Source organism: Arvicola amphibius, chromosome 6 (assembly GCF_903992535.2).
Source record: "Arvicola amphibius chromosome 6, mArvAmp1.2, whole genome shotgun sequence".
NCBI lineage: Eukaryota > Metazoa > Chordata > Mammalia > Rodentia > Cricetidae > Arvicola > Arvicola amphibius.
Genome location: NC_052052.2, coordinates 75,483,943 through 75,500,935, shown reverse-complemented (window position 1 = coordinate 75,500,935; position 16,993 = coordinate 75,483,943). Strand labels below are relative to the sequence as shown.

The following is a 16,993-nucleotide window of genomic DNA, read 5'->3' as shown; positions in this document are numbered from 1 at the left end:
TATTAGCAGTAATGAGTATGCTAAATTAAATCCAGAGACAGCACCACTCTGTTCTGCAGAGACAACTGGGGAGAGAAAGAAATAATTGTAGGCGTCCTTCCGCCATCTTCTCGCTGACAAATATCTCCTGTGTCTTGCATAGTATGGATTTCATTTGGTTACAAATGAAGAAGAGTCTAATTCTTCCCATGATGAATGAGAGTGTTGAGCAGGTAACTTGTTAAAGAGAATTGGAATTTGGAAAATAACCTTAGTTTCCTGTTACTTGGCAACAACCCCCTCTGCTAACAAATGAAAGGTAACAATGTTGGAAGTCACTGAGCATCAATGCCAAACCTGTCACCAGTAATCCATTCCATGGCAATTACAACACAGCAGTGGGTACAGGCTACCCATGCTCCATTCACCAGCCGCAAAGTCTACAAAATGAAAGGGGAGGGGCAATGCAGCAGAACAACAATGCTTAAGTGAACTCAGGCAGTGGAGCTCCTGTTAAGCAGGCATCAGGACCTGAATCTAAATTCCCAGCAGTCGCTTAAAAAGAAAGAAAAACAAACAAAAAACCAAACAAACAAACCTGGGCAGGCCAAGCATGCCTATGATGAGCCCAGCACTGGGAGGAGCAGAGATGACCCAACTTAAAATCCTCGGATTTTGCTGGCCAGCCACTCAACCTGCCAGCCCAGCTGCAAAAGTTCAGTCTCAAGGGAATAAGGCAGACAGTGACAGAGGAAAATAACTGCCATCTTGCTCTGGCCTTGACATACAACCACACAGACACACACATTAGCATACTCAACATGCATGCACTACACAACACAGCATACACATACCACACACTCTAAAGTAAGATTAAATTAACCTTAAAAAATTACTCATTTTCTAAAAAGTGAATCTAAATCCCTGTTCTGCCTCTTATGAATTTACTATCTGACCATAAATCAGTTTCTCCTATTCTGAGAACTCCTTTGTAAAATTGCTAATAGAAAATACCTCATGAGTTGCAGCAAAAACCAAGGAGGACTTATAAATCATGTACCTATGATAGTGCCAGCTACACTTCACTGAATAATACGGCAACACTCTCATCTTTAGGACACCAGAAAAAAACCAATTACCTGTCAGAACCTAGCAGAACCTTTATGAAAGGCTGGTTGTGTGGACATGTAAACACCCCCTCATATAAGGCCCAGGCCACGAAAGCCCCACCACATGGCCTATATCACCCCTCCCCCGCCTCTGGCATAACTCAAACAGTTCTCAAGAAACAGTTCTCTCCTGGTCTGGTTACATGGTGACAGCAGACATGACTTCTTAGAAGAGGATGATTTGGATTCTTCACTTACATTTTTAAAGTCCTTCATGTTCCAGGCTTCTGGTAGGCCAGACCTTTTCTTCTGACACGTTTGGGAGCACTTTAGAAAGGCAAGCAGACAAAATCGTTAGTGTATTCAGGCTGCCCAGCATCCCTAGAGGGGCCAAGAGCAGGAGAGAAAATCAGAAGAGCACTCAGTGTACCCACAGGCACTTTTTGCTTGCTGGCATTTACAGATTCAAATCAGTAATTACCACATTCTCAATATTGGCAAAATACCTACATTGATTGTAATATAGCCACATATTCCAAGGGGATGAACCCCAGAAATACATGGGTCATGTGACAAAGTAGACAGTCCTGACCTGTGCTTCCTCCTCACATGTCAGTAACTGAGACAGAACCAAACTGACTCGGCAGCACAGCTGGCAAACTCTTTCCTAAAACACCAATGAAGACTGCGACTTGTAGGCCACACGACCTAAAATCTGTCATGGCTACTCAACCTCTGCTGCCGCAGGAGAACAGCCTCATAAAGCAGTTCATAAACACAGAACCTATAATCCAAAAAGTGTCCTTTTTAAAGCAGGCAACAGCAGGAAACTCCAACTCTGCTGCGGAGTGAGCACAGGCCTTGCTGGGACTCAGGCTCTCCAGAGCTTCCTTCATTGATTAAACACTTACCACGCACCTTCCCTGCCCCGAGCACCAGTCTGAGATCTGGAGAACAACAGTGAGGGAGCCAGTGATCCTACACACAAGAGGTGCCTCGGCAAGTGTGCAAAACAGAGAAAAAGAAACTATCATGACACGGTTAGTGTGTCAGAATGACAGAACAACCCACACTCTGACAAAGCTGTGCTGAAAGGTTGCTTCTGGCCTGTGCTGTCTGGGTCTGTCTATAACAAGAATCAAATAGAGCCCTTCTAGAGAGAGGAAAAAGGGACAAAACTGGATGACCACATACGATGCTAAAAGGTGATTTGGGATAGAGAAATCTAAGTGTGAAGGTTGCCCTTGCAGGCTCAAAATCAGTGCACCGCGGATTAGAGAACTGAGCAAAAGCAACATGAACAGATTCAGGCTCCCTCTGGCTGTCTCTCTGAGAACAGACTCTAAGGGGTCCAGGAGAGAAACAATCGTAACAGCCAGGGGACAACTGGGATAATCCAGCCCAGAGTCCTGGTGTTTGGCCAGAATGGGATGAGTGCTAATGGGTGAGAACCTATTTGTTTTTAGATACTAGGAAAGAGACCAATGGAAATAATGAAAACAAATATATATATAATGCTCAGAGGATGGAGGATGCTAAGTAATCCAGGAAAGCCAAAGAAGGTAGTGAGTTTTGAGCTGAGTTTTCTGCTGCCAGCAGGCAGTGGTGGGCAGAGGAGAGAACAGAAAACCCCAGGCACAGACAACTGTGGGCAGAGACAGTGCAGACTCCTATGTCCCTAATAAGGGCACAGGGTTTCTCTTCTGTCCTCAGCTGGTGCTCAGCTATGCCTGTTAGAGAAGCTCATGCCGTCCTTCCACTACCTCAGGCCAATGCCAACTCTCAGATCCAGTGTCCAGTCTCTCAGCCAATGCTCATCTAACTTCCCTCCTCCCCGACCCTTCTCACAGCACCTAACACATCTCTGTTGACAACCTGGATCAAATTGTTTATCAGAGTAACTTATCTATCTGTTCTCAGTCTATAGGCAATGACATTCCAAGCTGAATCCCAGTGCTTGGCCAGACTCTAGCAAGAAGACAAGTACAGCTGGGCTGAATTAAAGGCAAGCTTCACAACTTTCAGCTTATCAAATGTTTTGTTTCAAGTAAAAGTCAACGGGTCCCAAAGAAAAACCTGGGGATGGCCTATTAAGCTATATCATTCCCTAGAAATAAATCTTATTCTCATTCTGTCTGCTCCAAAAGCTTCTTTTTGCATTTATCTCCTGACATTAGAGAAGAGAAAAAAAAAAAAAAAAAAACATGAGTCAAAAGATCTCTAAAAAAATTCAGCAAGGAAAATTATTAGCACTACCTACACAGACACGAAGGCACACACTTCTTCCAGAATAGAAATGATTCAGAAGGCAAAAACAGACTAGCATAATCCAGTGGGATGCAGTCTTCCATAATCCAGCATGAACATAACATGTTGCCGATTTATAAACGAACACCTCAGACAGTTTGAGCAGCTACTTCCTGAGGCTAGACCGCAGCCAGAAGCCTGCTACAAAACCCTGGTACAATGACAGACAGCTGCTTTCTTGTGCCTCAAGCATTCAGCAGTAGAAACCAACAGAACCCTGGTGTCCAAGGTGGACCAGCCTCCCCGCAGCTATTCATTAACAGGAAGTAAATTCGACTCTAAGGACTGCTCTGATCCATGTTTATGAAGAAGATTAGATGCAAATCAGTACATGTACAAAATGCTGAGTGCCCACTGTGGACACTCAGGTTGGTTCTGGGCCTTGGATGCTCATAGTCTTAGCCTACTCCCCATTTTTTCTTGGTTTGCACACTTACCTCCATTTCCCAAGCCAGCAATGCCACTGATACCATCCAGCTCACTTGGCAGAATAGGGTGAAGGTCACTAGGAGAGAACACAGTGGGATGAGAGATGATCTAGCATGTGATCAAAAGACACCAGTAAGACAGCATAGAACTCATGAAACAGTAACTGGGCTGTGGTCAAGAAGGACAGTGTTAAGCTCCCATGAGGCAGTAAGCACTGAACTTTAAGAATTCAGGCTTTAGAGCTGAGAGCTCTGCTGAGTTCTAATTCACACATCTGAGTGATAGTCATGGTCACTTACCTTTTTAACCTATAAGTATGTACTAAGAGAAGGAAGGCACTGTGCCAGCTATAAGCCACTTGGGTTTTTGAGTCTGACTTTATCTGTTAGACATCATCAACTGGTCATCATAAGCAAAAGTTAAACCTCTAGAAATCAGAAATTATGGTGGTCTGAACAAGAATGACACCAGTAGGCCCATATATGTAAATGCTTGGTTCCCAATCAGTGGAACTGCTTGGGAAGGATTAGGAGGGATGGCTTTAATGGACGTATGTCACTTGGGGAAGGCTTTGGGGATTCAAAGGCCCATGCCATTCCCCATCTCCCTCTCTTAGTCCAGTGACTGCTGTCTCAAGACAAAAGCTCTCAAATACTGCTCAGGTATCCTGTCTGCCTGCTCCCATGCTCGCCACCATGATGGTCACAGACTCTAACCTTCTAACACTGTAAGTCACAAACTTCTTTTCTCCATAAGTTGCCTTGGTCATGGTGTCTTATCACAGCAATAGAAAAGTAATTAATACAGGCACAAATTCAGACTCTGAGGAACATCAAAGAAACATGCAAGTCGCTGCTCTGAGACACTGTCATTGTCAAACTGTCTAAGGCAGGTCTGTGAGGATTTGGGAACAGAGACAGAAATGTAACCTACAACAGACATGCCCCTGCAGTCCATTCTAAGTCCTGTTTTTACCTCTACCAGTCTCACAGCATTCTATTTCACAGAGTAAAAAGAAAAAAAATAAATAAACAAGGCACATGGTGCCTAGCAAGATGCCTATCATAGTTATAGCGCTTCAGAAACAAAAGCTGAACATCACTGCCACCTTCACACATACAGTGCTTTATAATTTATAAAATATTTATCCTGGCTCCGACTGCCAATTCCCTGAAGGTGCATGCATTTTCTAAAGGAAAGTCCTGAGGCCTGGATAACTGCAGTGCCTCTGATAGTCAGGTGGCAGCAAAGTGAAGAACCAAGTCTAGAATCCTGGCCTTTTATGTCCGTGCTGGCTAACCTTATGTCAACCTAACACAAGCTAGAGTCATCTAAAAGGAGGGAAGCTCAACTGAGGAAATGCTTCCATAAAATCAGGCTGTAAGGCATTTTCTTAATTACTGATTATGGGGAAGGGTCCAATCCCATGTGGGTGGTGGAATCCCTGCACTGGTGGCCCTGGGTAATATAACAAAGCAAGCTGAAGAAGCCACGGGGAACAAGTCTGGAAGCAGCACTCTTCCATGGCTAGACGTCAGCTTCCGCCTTCAGTTTCCTGTCCTACTCGAAGTCCTGCCCTGACTTCCCTCACTGACGATCTGTTACCTGAAAGTGTAAGTGAGATAAACCTTCCCCGACCCCGAAGTTGCGTTGGTCATGGTTTTTCATCACAGCAATGGCTACTCTGACGAAGACAATATTTAATGCCTCCATGATACAACATGAAAATAAGATTTAAAAAAAGCTCTGCATGACTCCAGGGTTCTTTTTTCCCTGCCTCTAACTCTATGAACAAGTCCCACCTCAGAAAATTCCTGATCAACAAACTTTGAACTGAAACAAGGCCATCAGGATCACACCAAGCAAAAACCGGGAAATACAAAAATCCAACACCAAGAAAATGAGCACTTAAAGTAGATCAGCTATGGAGATAACTGGAGAAACCTAAGTAGAACATGCTTCAATCATGAAAAATAACATGCAAAGTCATTCTACAATTTCATGAGAAACGTGAGGATACAAATACCTAACACCAAGAAAATATTCCAAAGAACCAAAAGTATCACTCACAGGGAATAGATGTATGTTCCTTCACCTTAATTTTCTATTTCTTCCAATAAACATCAATAAAAGGACAAAGTCTATTTTCTACCCTGAATTTTAAAACTAAAATCAAATTCAACCACCATCTTTTGAATGGGTGCTATTTTAAATTTTGCTTTTTCTTCTTTTGTTGTGATATATATATATCTTTTATTTTTTGTTTATTTATTTATTTATTTTGGTTTTTCGAGACAGAGTTTCTCTGTGGCTTTGAAGCCTGTCCTGGAACTAGCTCTTGTAGACCAGGCTGGCCTTGAACTCACAGAGATCCGTCTGCCTCTGCCTCCCGAGTGCTGTGATTAAAGGCGTGCGTCACCACCGCCCGGCTATATATATATATATCTTTTAAAAGCCTCCAAAAGTAAAGTTAGGAAGCCTATGCTGGCTTGATCTCACTTCGAACACTTTGCACCTCCTCACTGCTATGGCTTCCTGACACCAGGAGTAGGGATGGTGAAGAATAAATGAGAGGAAGGGTCTTCTAGCCTCATCACACGGCATGGCCACCATTCTTTGCTGGATAAATGGGTGAACATTCATAAACCGATGAGCATCTGCCATGTGACAGGAGAGGAAGGACTTGGGCCCCAGAGTGAGTGCACTTCTCTACCTCATCCTCCTGACTTATTTTATTGCCTTTCTGAAGGAAGCTATCTCTTTCTGTGTTTCTAGTTGACAGAAATAACTGTCTTTCACACTAGAAGACCCAAAGGGAACTAAGCTTTTTACTGGCAGTGCCATCAGCGCTCAGGCAGAACTGGACTCACCCTGAAAACACAATCACATGAACAAGTGCACTGTTGTTTATCTCTGAACATCCTTTTCCACTGTATGCCATGAATTTTAATTAGAGAAAAAATGCATAAATATGAAAATCAGACATACCTAAAGCTCCTTCTCACTAGAGATTACCAACCCACTCACTCCCTAAGAGGTATGCAGTGACTTCAGAAACAAGGTGCCTGTTAGCCTTCTCCTGGGCATTTAAATACAGAGAACCACAGCTTTATATTCTGGCTTAAAGTAAGACAAATGCAGGCTGGGGAGACAGCTCAGTGGGCAAACTGTTGCTGCACATGCATAAACAGCTCCATGTAGAAGCCGGCTGTGGTGGCATATCCCTATAACCACAGCAATGGTAGAAGCAGTGCTAACATGTGCATCTGGGGGCTTTCTGGTCAGCCAGTATGTGCAAAGCACCAGGTCAAAAACCACGGTGGGGAGCAACAGGCAGAGGAAGATCCATGAAGGAATACAAATGGATGGACACACACCAATGCATTTAAACTGAGTGTGATACTCTACACCACCCTTCCTAGAGCTACAGATTCATCCTACAGTTTCAATAACTGTACACATGGGTCTCTGACCATATTTGTAACCCTACAGAGCATTCTGCTGCAGTAAATTTTAAATTCTACTGGCAATGATCCATAAAGAATTCCTTACTGCCTGAAACCGTCTCTGTTCTGTCCTACTTTAAAACGCCTGACTGTAATCTGGAAAGCTGACTTTCAAGAGCCAACAGTGGGGATTGCATACAGTCTGAAAGGTGCTTCTGAAAGGATTTGTATTTACTTGATCCCCTCCTAACTGGAATTCAACTTGTTTCTAAGCAGCTCTTTTAAAAATATGCTGTATGAATATCTGTACACTGGTCCCATTGTGTACATGTATGAGGATGCCTCTAGAGCAGATATGAAGAACTGAAATTGTGGGGTCAAATAATTCACATTTTTTAATCTGGGCAAAAAAGACATGTCAGCAAAGAAAACACAGAAATGGTTAAGAATCACATAAGAAAATATACACTAACATCAGGCATTAAAGTATCAGTTCTATAGTGACATAATATCACACCTGCCATGATGACATTTGTAGAAAAGACAATGAGAATTGCTGGTGAAATACAAAAAACCCAGAACCTGCAAAATACTGCTGGTGAGAGAGAAAAATGGCAACCCATCTTTGAAACGTGTTTGGCATTCCCTCAAATAACAAGCACGAGTTCCCATACAGCCTGGCAGTTCTACTCCTGTGTGGAAACAGGAGCTCCATAGTTCCAGAAAAAACTCGTGTCCAAACGAAAGTCATATTCAATTAAAGGTTCATAACAATGTTCATAATAGACAGAAAAAAGTAACAACATCCATTGGCATGAACAATACATGGTCCATAGGTACAACAGACTATTATTTGACTCAAAAGGGAAAAAGCAGTGGTGCATGCTGCAATGTGTAGCTCACAAAAGAGTGTGCACTGTAAGGTGCCTTTTATATGAGCAAGCAAATCTATAGACTCAAAAATTTTAACTGCGGACCATGGGGTCTGAAGTGCAGTTGGGGTGACAATAGGAAAATGAGGAAGGACTGCTAAGGGACACGTTTCTTTTCAAATAATGAAAATGTTTTAAATTTGGAGTATGGTTATATTGACACACCATTTATATTCTGTATTTCTTTAAATGGGTAAGCTTTATGACATAAAAACTACATGTTCATGTATGTGCACCTGTTCATATGGGGGGCATATGTCATGTATGCACACGAGTGTTCAGAGACATCGGGAGGTGAGTTCATCTGGAGGATCATTCCTCGAGAGCCATCTGCCTTGGCTGTTTTGTTTTGTTTAAAACAGGGTATTTTTTCTTGGGCCTGGGGTTGGCAGATTATTCTAAACAGGCTCATCTGCCAACCCCAGGGATCCTCTGATCTCAGCCCTCTGGCACACATCACCATTCCTAGCATTCGGTAGGGAGGTTCTGGTGATCAAACTTAGGTCCTTTATCAACTGAGGAACCACAGTTCTCAAGCCTCGCAGGTTAAGAATGCCCTGGAACCAAGCTTGCCCTCCCGCTGCCACGAGTCCTCATCTAATTTCACCCTGTCCTCTTTTCAGACCCTTTCTCCTGGCATCCATGAGGATGGTCCAAATAAAACTGCACTTATGGCTAAACATTTCCTTCCAGCCTGCTCGTGATATGGCAGCAGGTACTTAATAGCCACGTGCTGGAGCAATAAGCTTGACCTCAAGCCTCAGGACACTCCAGCTGAACACAGTCAGACAGTTGGCATGAAACAAAGAGATGAACTGAGGGCTGCAGTGTTGAGGACCCTGTATTGCCAACAGTAGGAATTTAAGAACACACACGGAGTTCACATTTTCTCCAGGAGGTGCCAGGTGCTTAGTATGTACACTCTTACTTCATCTGCATGGCCATCAGTAAAATAAGTTAGCAACAAAGTAAAACTGAGGCTTGTAAGATAAGTGACTTGGTCAAAGCAGCATAACTAGTAAGTGGCTCAATGAGGGTTTATACTGCCATCTGTATCTGTGTTAACATACTGACTACCAAACACAGGAACTTTCTACATAAAAAGATGTAAATTTCTCTCTTTTTTAATTTTTATTTTTGTTTTTTTTTTGAGACAGGGTTTCTCTGTACTTTTGGAGCCTGTCCTGGAACTAGCTCTTGTAGACCAGGCTGGCCTCGAACTCACAGAGATCTGCCTGCTTCTGCCTCCTGAGTAAATTTCTTAACTGGGGCTGGATCCCTAGGTCCAAATTACACAAGGATAACGCTTTTGAAACACACAGAAGGATTAGGTTCAAAGCAAATAGTGTACCCTGAACCTATTGAAACAAAAGTTCACAGAAAAACTGGCCTCAGTTTTGGCTGTAAACATGGGGTTTGCAAATTACAAAGAGAAAGGTGCTCAGAAAGCAACATATTAAAATGAAAAGCTATGGTTTTATCCTGGGAACTTGTAGTAACATTTTATGTTTTAACAAATAAAGCTTGCCTGAAGATCAGAGTACAGAACTAAGCCACTAGAGGCCTGGTAGTGGTGGCACACACCTTTAATCCCAGGACTCTAGAGACAGAAGCAGAGGGATCTCTGTTAGATCAAGACAACCCTGGGCACAAAGTCTGAATCTGTCTAAAAGAGAGAAAAAGAGCTCACACAAAGCTGCTCCCATCACTTGGTATCCCACACCTTTAATCCCAACACTAGGGAGGTAGAGACAGGAGAGATATGGCTGGGTGGAGAGAGGAATATAAGGCGAAGGAGACAGGAACTCAGTGCAGTCTGAGGTTTAGTGGAGACAAATGGAGTCTGGAGATGCAGTCTGAGGGCAGGACCACCCTTCTGTCTGGGCACTGGTAGAGGTGAAAGAACTCTCTAGTAGCTGCCCTCTCTACTACTCTGATCTTCAGCATTAACCCCTGTAACTGACTCTGGATTTTTATTATTAATACCAATTAGAATTCATGCTACAGGAACTATTTTCTCCTGTTGTGGTCACCTAATGGAGATCCATCCCTCCCATAATATACCTGATTCTCTTGAAAGGCGAGTTCAGTGCCAGAAGACCTGAAAGAGCCCCTGAATACTCAGTTTGAATAATTTAGACTAACCAGAAGGTCAGCTAGAACCCCGGAATACCCAGTTTGATTAGTTTAGACTAACCAGGTCTGCAAGAGCCCCAGAATACCCAATTTGATTAGTTTAGATTAACTAGAAGGCCTACAAGAACCCTGGAATACCCAGTTTGATTAGTTTAGACTAACCAGAAGACAGAGCAGGCTTAGAGTCAGGAAGCTTAGATTTACATCCTGATTTATCATGTGACCTCAGACCATTCTTTTCAGTTCTCTGTGCTTCAGGGGTCCCAAAGGTAACATGGACAAAAGCAGCCCCTCAAAGAATCAGTTTTCACTCAGTTACTTAATAAATGTCATTCTGCTCCCATTGTATACCAGACACTAGGCTAGGAAGTGGGGTTGCTAATATGAACAAAACTAGTTCCTGTTCTAAAATAGGTCTCCATCTCATCTGGTGCTGACCATATGTTAAAAGTCAACACCTGCACTGTCCAATACACAAGTCATTAACTATAAATTGAAATGCAGTTTGTCCAAACTGAGAAGGAAACAAAGTGTATAATTTCATGCCAGATGACAAACAGTAAGATTGAAAATTGTAAAATACACCATCAACAAGTTTTTCTACAGATTCTGCTAGAACAATATACGGAAATATTAAACTACATAAAGTATATTATTAATTCACCTATTTCCAAAGCTGTTTGGTGGTAAAGAACTTGCTGAGCACATGTGAGACCCTGCCTTCAAACTCCAGCACCACAAAGAAAGGAATTTCATTTGTTTCTTTTTCTTCTTTTTAATTGTGAATACTACAAAGTTGTGGTTGTTGTTTCTGTTTTGAGACAGGGTTTCTCTGTGTAGCCTTGCATATACTGGAACTTGCTCTGTAGACCAAGCTGGACTTGAACTCTGAGATCCACCTGCTTCTGCCTCCTGAGTGCTAGGAAAAAAGGTGAGCAGTACTATGCCAGGCTTACATGACAGTTTTTAATTAAATATACACCATAGGTCATATTTCTATTGGACTGCTGATGACTGTCAACAAGGTTCAGACAGAGACAGGTGAGAGTAGCTGGAACAGTACAGATAGCCCACTCAAGGAGGGGAATATCAGTGAGGGTTTCCTAGCAGTGGAGCAGGGGTATTAATAAGGCAAAAGGTGTAGGAAGGGCAGCTAAGGCAGCAAGAAACAACATAGCAATCATTCCTCACACAGAAATTAACAAGCAGGCATAGGGCAAAGAGTTTGGGGGAGAGACAGAGTTGGGAACCAGAGAGAGGGGAAGCTAGAGGCAGATGCAGCAGGCTATGAAGAAACTAGAAAGCCACATTACAGAACTTCATCCTGAACATGGCAAGTTGCCTGGAGGGCCTAGAGTGGATTAGGAGGCAAATTACCAGAAATGAATGCAGCATCTCCCCTGTCAAGGCAGGGGGATGAAAGAGTATTAGCAGATCCACTGAGTTACACACTGCGCTAGGTTAGTTCTCATGCCAACAACCCATTCCAAATATCCAAAGTAATCTAATTTCTGGACCCAAGGGCTTGACAGAAGACACAACTTGTAGTAGTGGTAGTGATGGCAACACAGATCATGCTTTTCAACATTGTTGTGTCAGCTGCTAGCCTTGCCAAGACAACTGCTAGGCAGCCATTGTTTCTTTTCATCTCATTCAATTCTGGTGAGGGCATGCATATGTGCCTATTACCATTTTACAGAGCAGAGCAGAAGTCCTTTACCAAGGTCACCCACATAGTCAATTGATGGGCTGGACTTGAATCCAGTTCTGTCCATCTCCAGCCAAGGCTCTTAACTCCTGCAGTGATGATGCCTCTGTCCTGGGTGGCTACTGTGTGCACCCTTAGAAAGTCTAAAATACCAACTCACTTCCCATAGTGAATGCAAATTCTCAGACAAGAACGAATCACTAAGTGCCCTCGGGTCCCAGTCCCAACCAGCCTCTACTAATACAAATCCCAATTAGGCCCATCTCCTCCCACTCTTTCTAAAAGTCCCTTACATTCCACACATTTTCTCAGAGTATATTCCAGAATACCACAGACGAATGTGGAGCTGGCTGGACACCCTCAGGTTCCAACACACACGGGCCTCAAGGGAGAGAACCACCATCAATAGGAACCCCAACCCAGTTACCACGAACCCCAAAGCCAGGGCCACACCTGCAACGGCTGAGGGTCCCAGGCAGGGTGACGTCCTCTTCCATCCCCGAGTCCATCATGAACACGGAGACAGTGGCACTGGTGTGTGCGGCGGCGGCGCCACTGGTTCTCCGAGCTGTCGCGACGCGCTGGGCTGCCCAGGTCCCGCCCCTTCCAACCCAGCTCTCGTTCTCAGTCTAGCGGCGCGGCTGGAATTCAAACCGCAGCCGCCGCCATCTTTCCTCCGCGTCTTCCTACGGAAACCAGGCGGGGTCAGCTGGCACGGGTGGTGAAGCCGCCCTGCACAGGCCTGAAACCGGGAAGGGAAGCGTGAGTGGGCGCCATATTAACTCAGGGCAGAACCGCTCGCCCGAACCTGTAATACTAAGAGAGGAGAGGTCGGCCGCCATTTTTTTGAGTGTGAGGGCACTCGGGCCGAAGCCAAGGTAGGAACCATATTTGTTGAGGGTAAAACTCCGCCCACGTCATTAAATGTAAGCGGGAGGTGGGACATCTCATAGTATCTAATTCTGTTTGCTGTTATAATCATGACTCCCCCTCATCCCCCCGCGCCTTGGTTCTTTTACCCCAAAAGGCTTTTGCCTCATGTTAAAACTGAGATAACTGAATTCTGCCTCGATTTGAGATAAATAACACCCGTGGAGCACTAGTAGCTAGTGTAAAGTAATTTACAGGTTGAGTTTGAAGCCTCATACCTGTATCACCCATACTTCATGTCACAGCTTTCAGTAAATTTAATTACCATTAGGACTCATGTACCAACAGTCAGTAAACTGAGACCCAGAGAGAAGATATAACTTGCCCAAAGTAATAAATAATTTTACTATCCACTAAAACCAGATCCTTAGCTCCTTGAATCCAGATCTGGGTTCGCTGGAACCATTTTTTTTAAACCTTCTTTAACAGAATGAAGATATTCTGAGAAAAAATCATTCTGTGCCCTGAGGAATGGGAAGTGGGGAGAGGGAGTAAGGATGGAGAGGGAGGAGGAAGAGGGAGGAGGGAGGGAGGGAGGGAGGGAGGGATGGAGGGAAGGGAGGGAGGGAAGGGAGGGAGGGAGGGAGAGAGAGAGAGAGAGAGAGAGAGAGAGAGAGAGAGAGAGAGAGAGAGAGAGAGAGAGGGAGGGAGGGAGGGAGGGAGGGAGGGAGGGAGGGAGGGAGGGAGAGAGAGAACAAGAGCCAGGAAAGAAGGAAGCAGAGGGGGAAAGGAATGGGGAGTATACATGGATATGGAAAAGTGGTTGCTAACTGTAGAGCAGATCATCCTGCTGTTTTTTTGGCTGGGGACTCTGCAGTTACAAGGCTTTTTGTACTGGACATCACTAACTCCAGACTTATAGGGTGAGTCTTTTACCTGCTGTATTCTGTGGTTCTGGGGGACGAAATGAGTGACCTTGACTGACAAGCATAAGTGCTCAATCTGTGAGAATGGGCTAGTACCTATCCTATAGGATTTTTGTGAGGATGACGTAAGATATCTTTAGGAAATCTGTCAGTAATAATTCTATATGTTCACATCTTCATTCTCATTCCCCATAACTCCAAATATTCCTTCTTTACAAACTGGCAAGAGTCAGAGCTGTGATTTGAGCCCAGATGCTTCTGAACTCCAACATCTTAAGTGATTTAGACAGGCAATATTCCCCAAGTTTTCAGAACTGTTTCTACCTTAGAATTTATAATTCAGACGTGAGATCTGTTATTGCTGGGAGAGGAGGTGTCATCAGGTTCCATGGTAAGTTACACATACTCCAATGAATAACCCCCAACCATGCTTAGACAAGCAACTCTAATGAAACTCAGTGTTTCGCCACTTGGGACTTGAAAGTGGGAGAAAGACGACTTAGAAAGAACAAAGGAGTCATCAGGAGTGCATCAGGACAAGAGAATGTAATGGGAGGTGATGAATATGATCACAAGAAACTATATGTGTAAGAAATGTAAAAACCAAAGCAGAAATCAAAGGAAGACATCAAGTCTAGTGCAGATAGCACAGAACTGAATGCTATGATCACCAGACTCATTCTTTAAGCAAATGTTTCAAGGTGGCTGTGATAGGATTGCAGCACTAGACCTACATTCTAACTACAACTTATTCTTCCCCTGTCAGTACTTTGGCTTTCCCACATACAAAAACAGAGTAGAGAACTACAAAGAACCTATAGGAAGTTCCCATTCTGATTAATCCCTTGTCCTGTTCAGTAAGACCATGTTTGTGGATTATAAGCTTAACCTTTGGTGAACCTGAAAACTGAAAATAGAATCAATTATACAAAGGAAAAATTGTATCGGAAGTTGTTTTTCCTGCGACTGGAGCATATTCATGATTAGAGACAGAGAGGCAATTGCCCCATTTTTCTCTTTGTGGGTTTTCTTCCCATTAACCCCAGAAGTGAAATCACCCCATCAGCCGTTTGGGTTCTCTGGAGCCATCTCCTTGGCAACAGTTGTCCACCCACAAAGACACCATTATTACTTCTTTGGACAAGGGCATTCTGCGTGGCTGGAAGTCATTTGCTTACAGATGCTTTTGATTTGGCAGGAACCCTCTGAAGTTGTAGCAGCTCAAGACAGTAGAGTTACTATTACTAACATCAAGAATAAATTTTGCAGATTAAAATGTTCACATTGCTCTTTGGAGTAGCCTATTTTTTCTTCCTGACACTAGGAAGTTGATGAGGATGGTTGTCCCACCCCCATACAGATGAGCAACACTACAGTTGGTATCCAGAGTTCCACATATCAAAGTTTATTCACAAGCCTCTGATGCTATTAGGAGATGGTGGACTTTGAGAACTTGCTTGTAGTTCTAGCAGGGGAGTCCAACTTTTCCTATGCCCTTAATGGAAGAATACTTCTCTTCCATCAGGGAAGGTTGCCATTTTCAGTGGAGCCTGCAGCTTCCTGAAGGGCACACATGAAGAAGTGAAAGAGGAAGGGGGCACCAGCCTAGCCAGCCAAATCAGCTTCACTGATCAGCTGAAAGACAGAAGCCACAGCCAAATCCCCTTGGGAGATGGTATAATCTTTAAGAGGTAGAACCTACTTTAAGGCAGGCAGGTCATGGGAGGCATGCACTTGAAGGGGATAACAGGATTCTGATGCCTCCCTTCTCCCTCAGTATTTGCTTCCTGACTACCAGCAGGGGAGCAGCAACCTCCCATGATGTACTGTGCCACCGCAGCGGGGCTAAATAACGATGGACTAGTGCCTCAGACACCATGCCTCAAAATATACCTTTCTCCTTTATGAGCTGGTTACCTCAAGCATCTTTCCCTCACTGTGGAGAGATTTTAACAAGAGAAAATTATACTCAGAGAGGAAAAAGAGATTTGTCAATGGCCATATCTACTTTCTTAGATTTTCATTTAAGAACAATTTTAGACTTAAAAAATATTGCAAAAGAAGTATAAGAAAGCTAAGTATGGTGGTACACACTTGCAGTCCCTGGACTCAGGAGGCTAGAGCAAGAGAATCATGAGTTTGAGGCCAACATGGACTATATATTTTGAGGTTAGAGCATCCACATCAAGAGTGTGTGTGTGTGTGTGTGTGTGTGTGTGTGTGTGTTGTGTGCACGTGTATGTATGGGTGAATTCTTCATATTTACCTTTACCTAACTCCCTGAAATATTCACATGTTATACACATATAATACAGCTGCTGTCAAACATAAGAAAAAAGAAGTTTCACTGATACAATACAATTTGCTATAGTTTTGATTGCAAGGTACTCAGATTGCTCATTAGCTTTGTTTTTTACAGGTCCTTGATTGTATAAAGGGTGACACAGTACTTTACTGTCACAACTCGTTCCTTTCCTCTAGTAAATGACATATCTTTATTTTTCATGATAAGAATCAACTTCCTAAGTTAATGCCAGGTATTTTCTAGAATGTTTTTCAATCAGGTGTCTGTGATTTTTTTCACAATCAACTATAGATGATATGTTTATAGTTAGAATATTACAAAATTGAGATGCTATGGTCTTCTCAGGGTGTAGAAAAGGAGGCATGTGAAGTTGATATATTTACTGAGTGGGATAGCAACTCATATTTTAGATGAGGTTTTCATATGCCAAGTTCCCCATAATATAAGTATTATTTTTCTTTTGTAATTAATAAGAATCTTCTGGGGCCAGGTGATTATAACATGAGGCCTGGCTTATTGGGGTTCATGTCCTGCCCAGTTCCCCAAAACTTCCAAGCCCCAAAGAAAATCACACAGAGATCTCCTTATGTTATAAAATGGATTGACCCATTAGCTCAGGCTATTTATTAATTTAATAATTTAAATAAATTTATTTATTTAATAATGGATTAATATAAGCTTGTCGCTTATATTAATCCATTATTCTTCTCTATGTTAACCACATGGCTTGGTACCTTTCTCAGTGGGGCAGCTCACATCTTCCCTTTTCGGTGGTCTGGGCAGAACTACGGAGAGAGCTTCCTACTTCCCAGAATACTCCTGTTCTCATCGCCCCGCCTCTATTTC

General features: G+C 43.2%; 1 protein-coding gene across 4 annotated transcripts in view; it reads right to left on the bottom strand.

Annotated features, from left to right (window-relative positions):
- LOC119816741 (CDK5 regulatory subunit-associated protein 2-like) overlaps positions 1-12,714 on the bottom strand; it is a 96,040-nt gene extending 83,326 nt beyond the window's left edge. For 3 of the 4 annotated variants that reach the window (XM_038333662.1, XM_038333664.1, XM_038333663.1), the window contains exons 1-3: positions 12,500-12,714; positions 3,833-3,900; positions 1,347-1,415 (exon numbers count right to left, since the gene is read on the bottom strand). In XM_038333662.1, the coding sequence (XP_038189590.1) occupies positions 1,347-1,415; positions 3,833-3,868 (105 nt within the window). In that variant the 5' untranslated portion in view covers positions 3,869-3,900; positions 12,500-12,714. Of the gene's footprint in view, positions 1-1,346; positions 1,416-3,832; positions 3,901-12,499 lie in introns of those variants that run through there. The other variant, XM_038333665.2, reaches the window with a different exon arrangement.
- Positions 12,715-16,993: the final 4,279 nt, after the last annotated feature.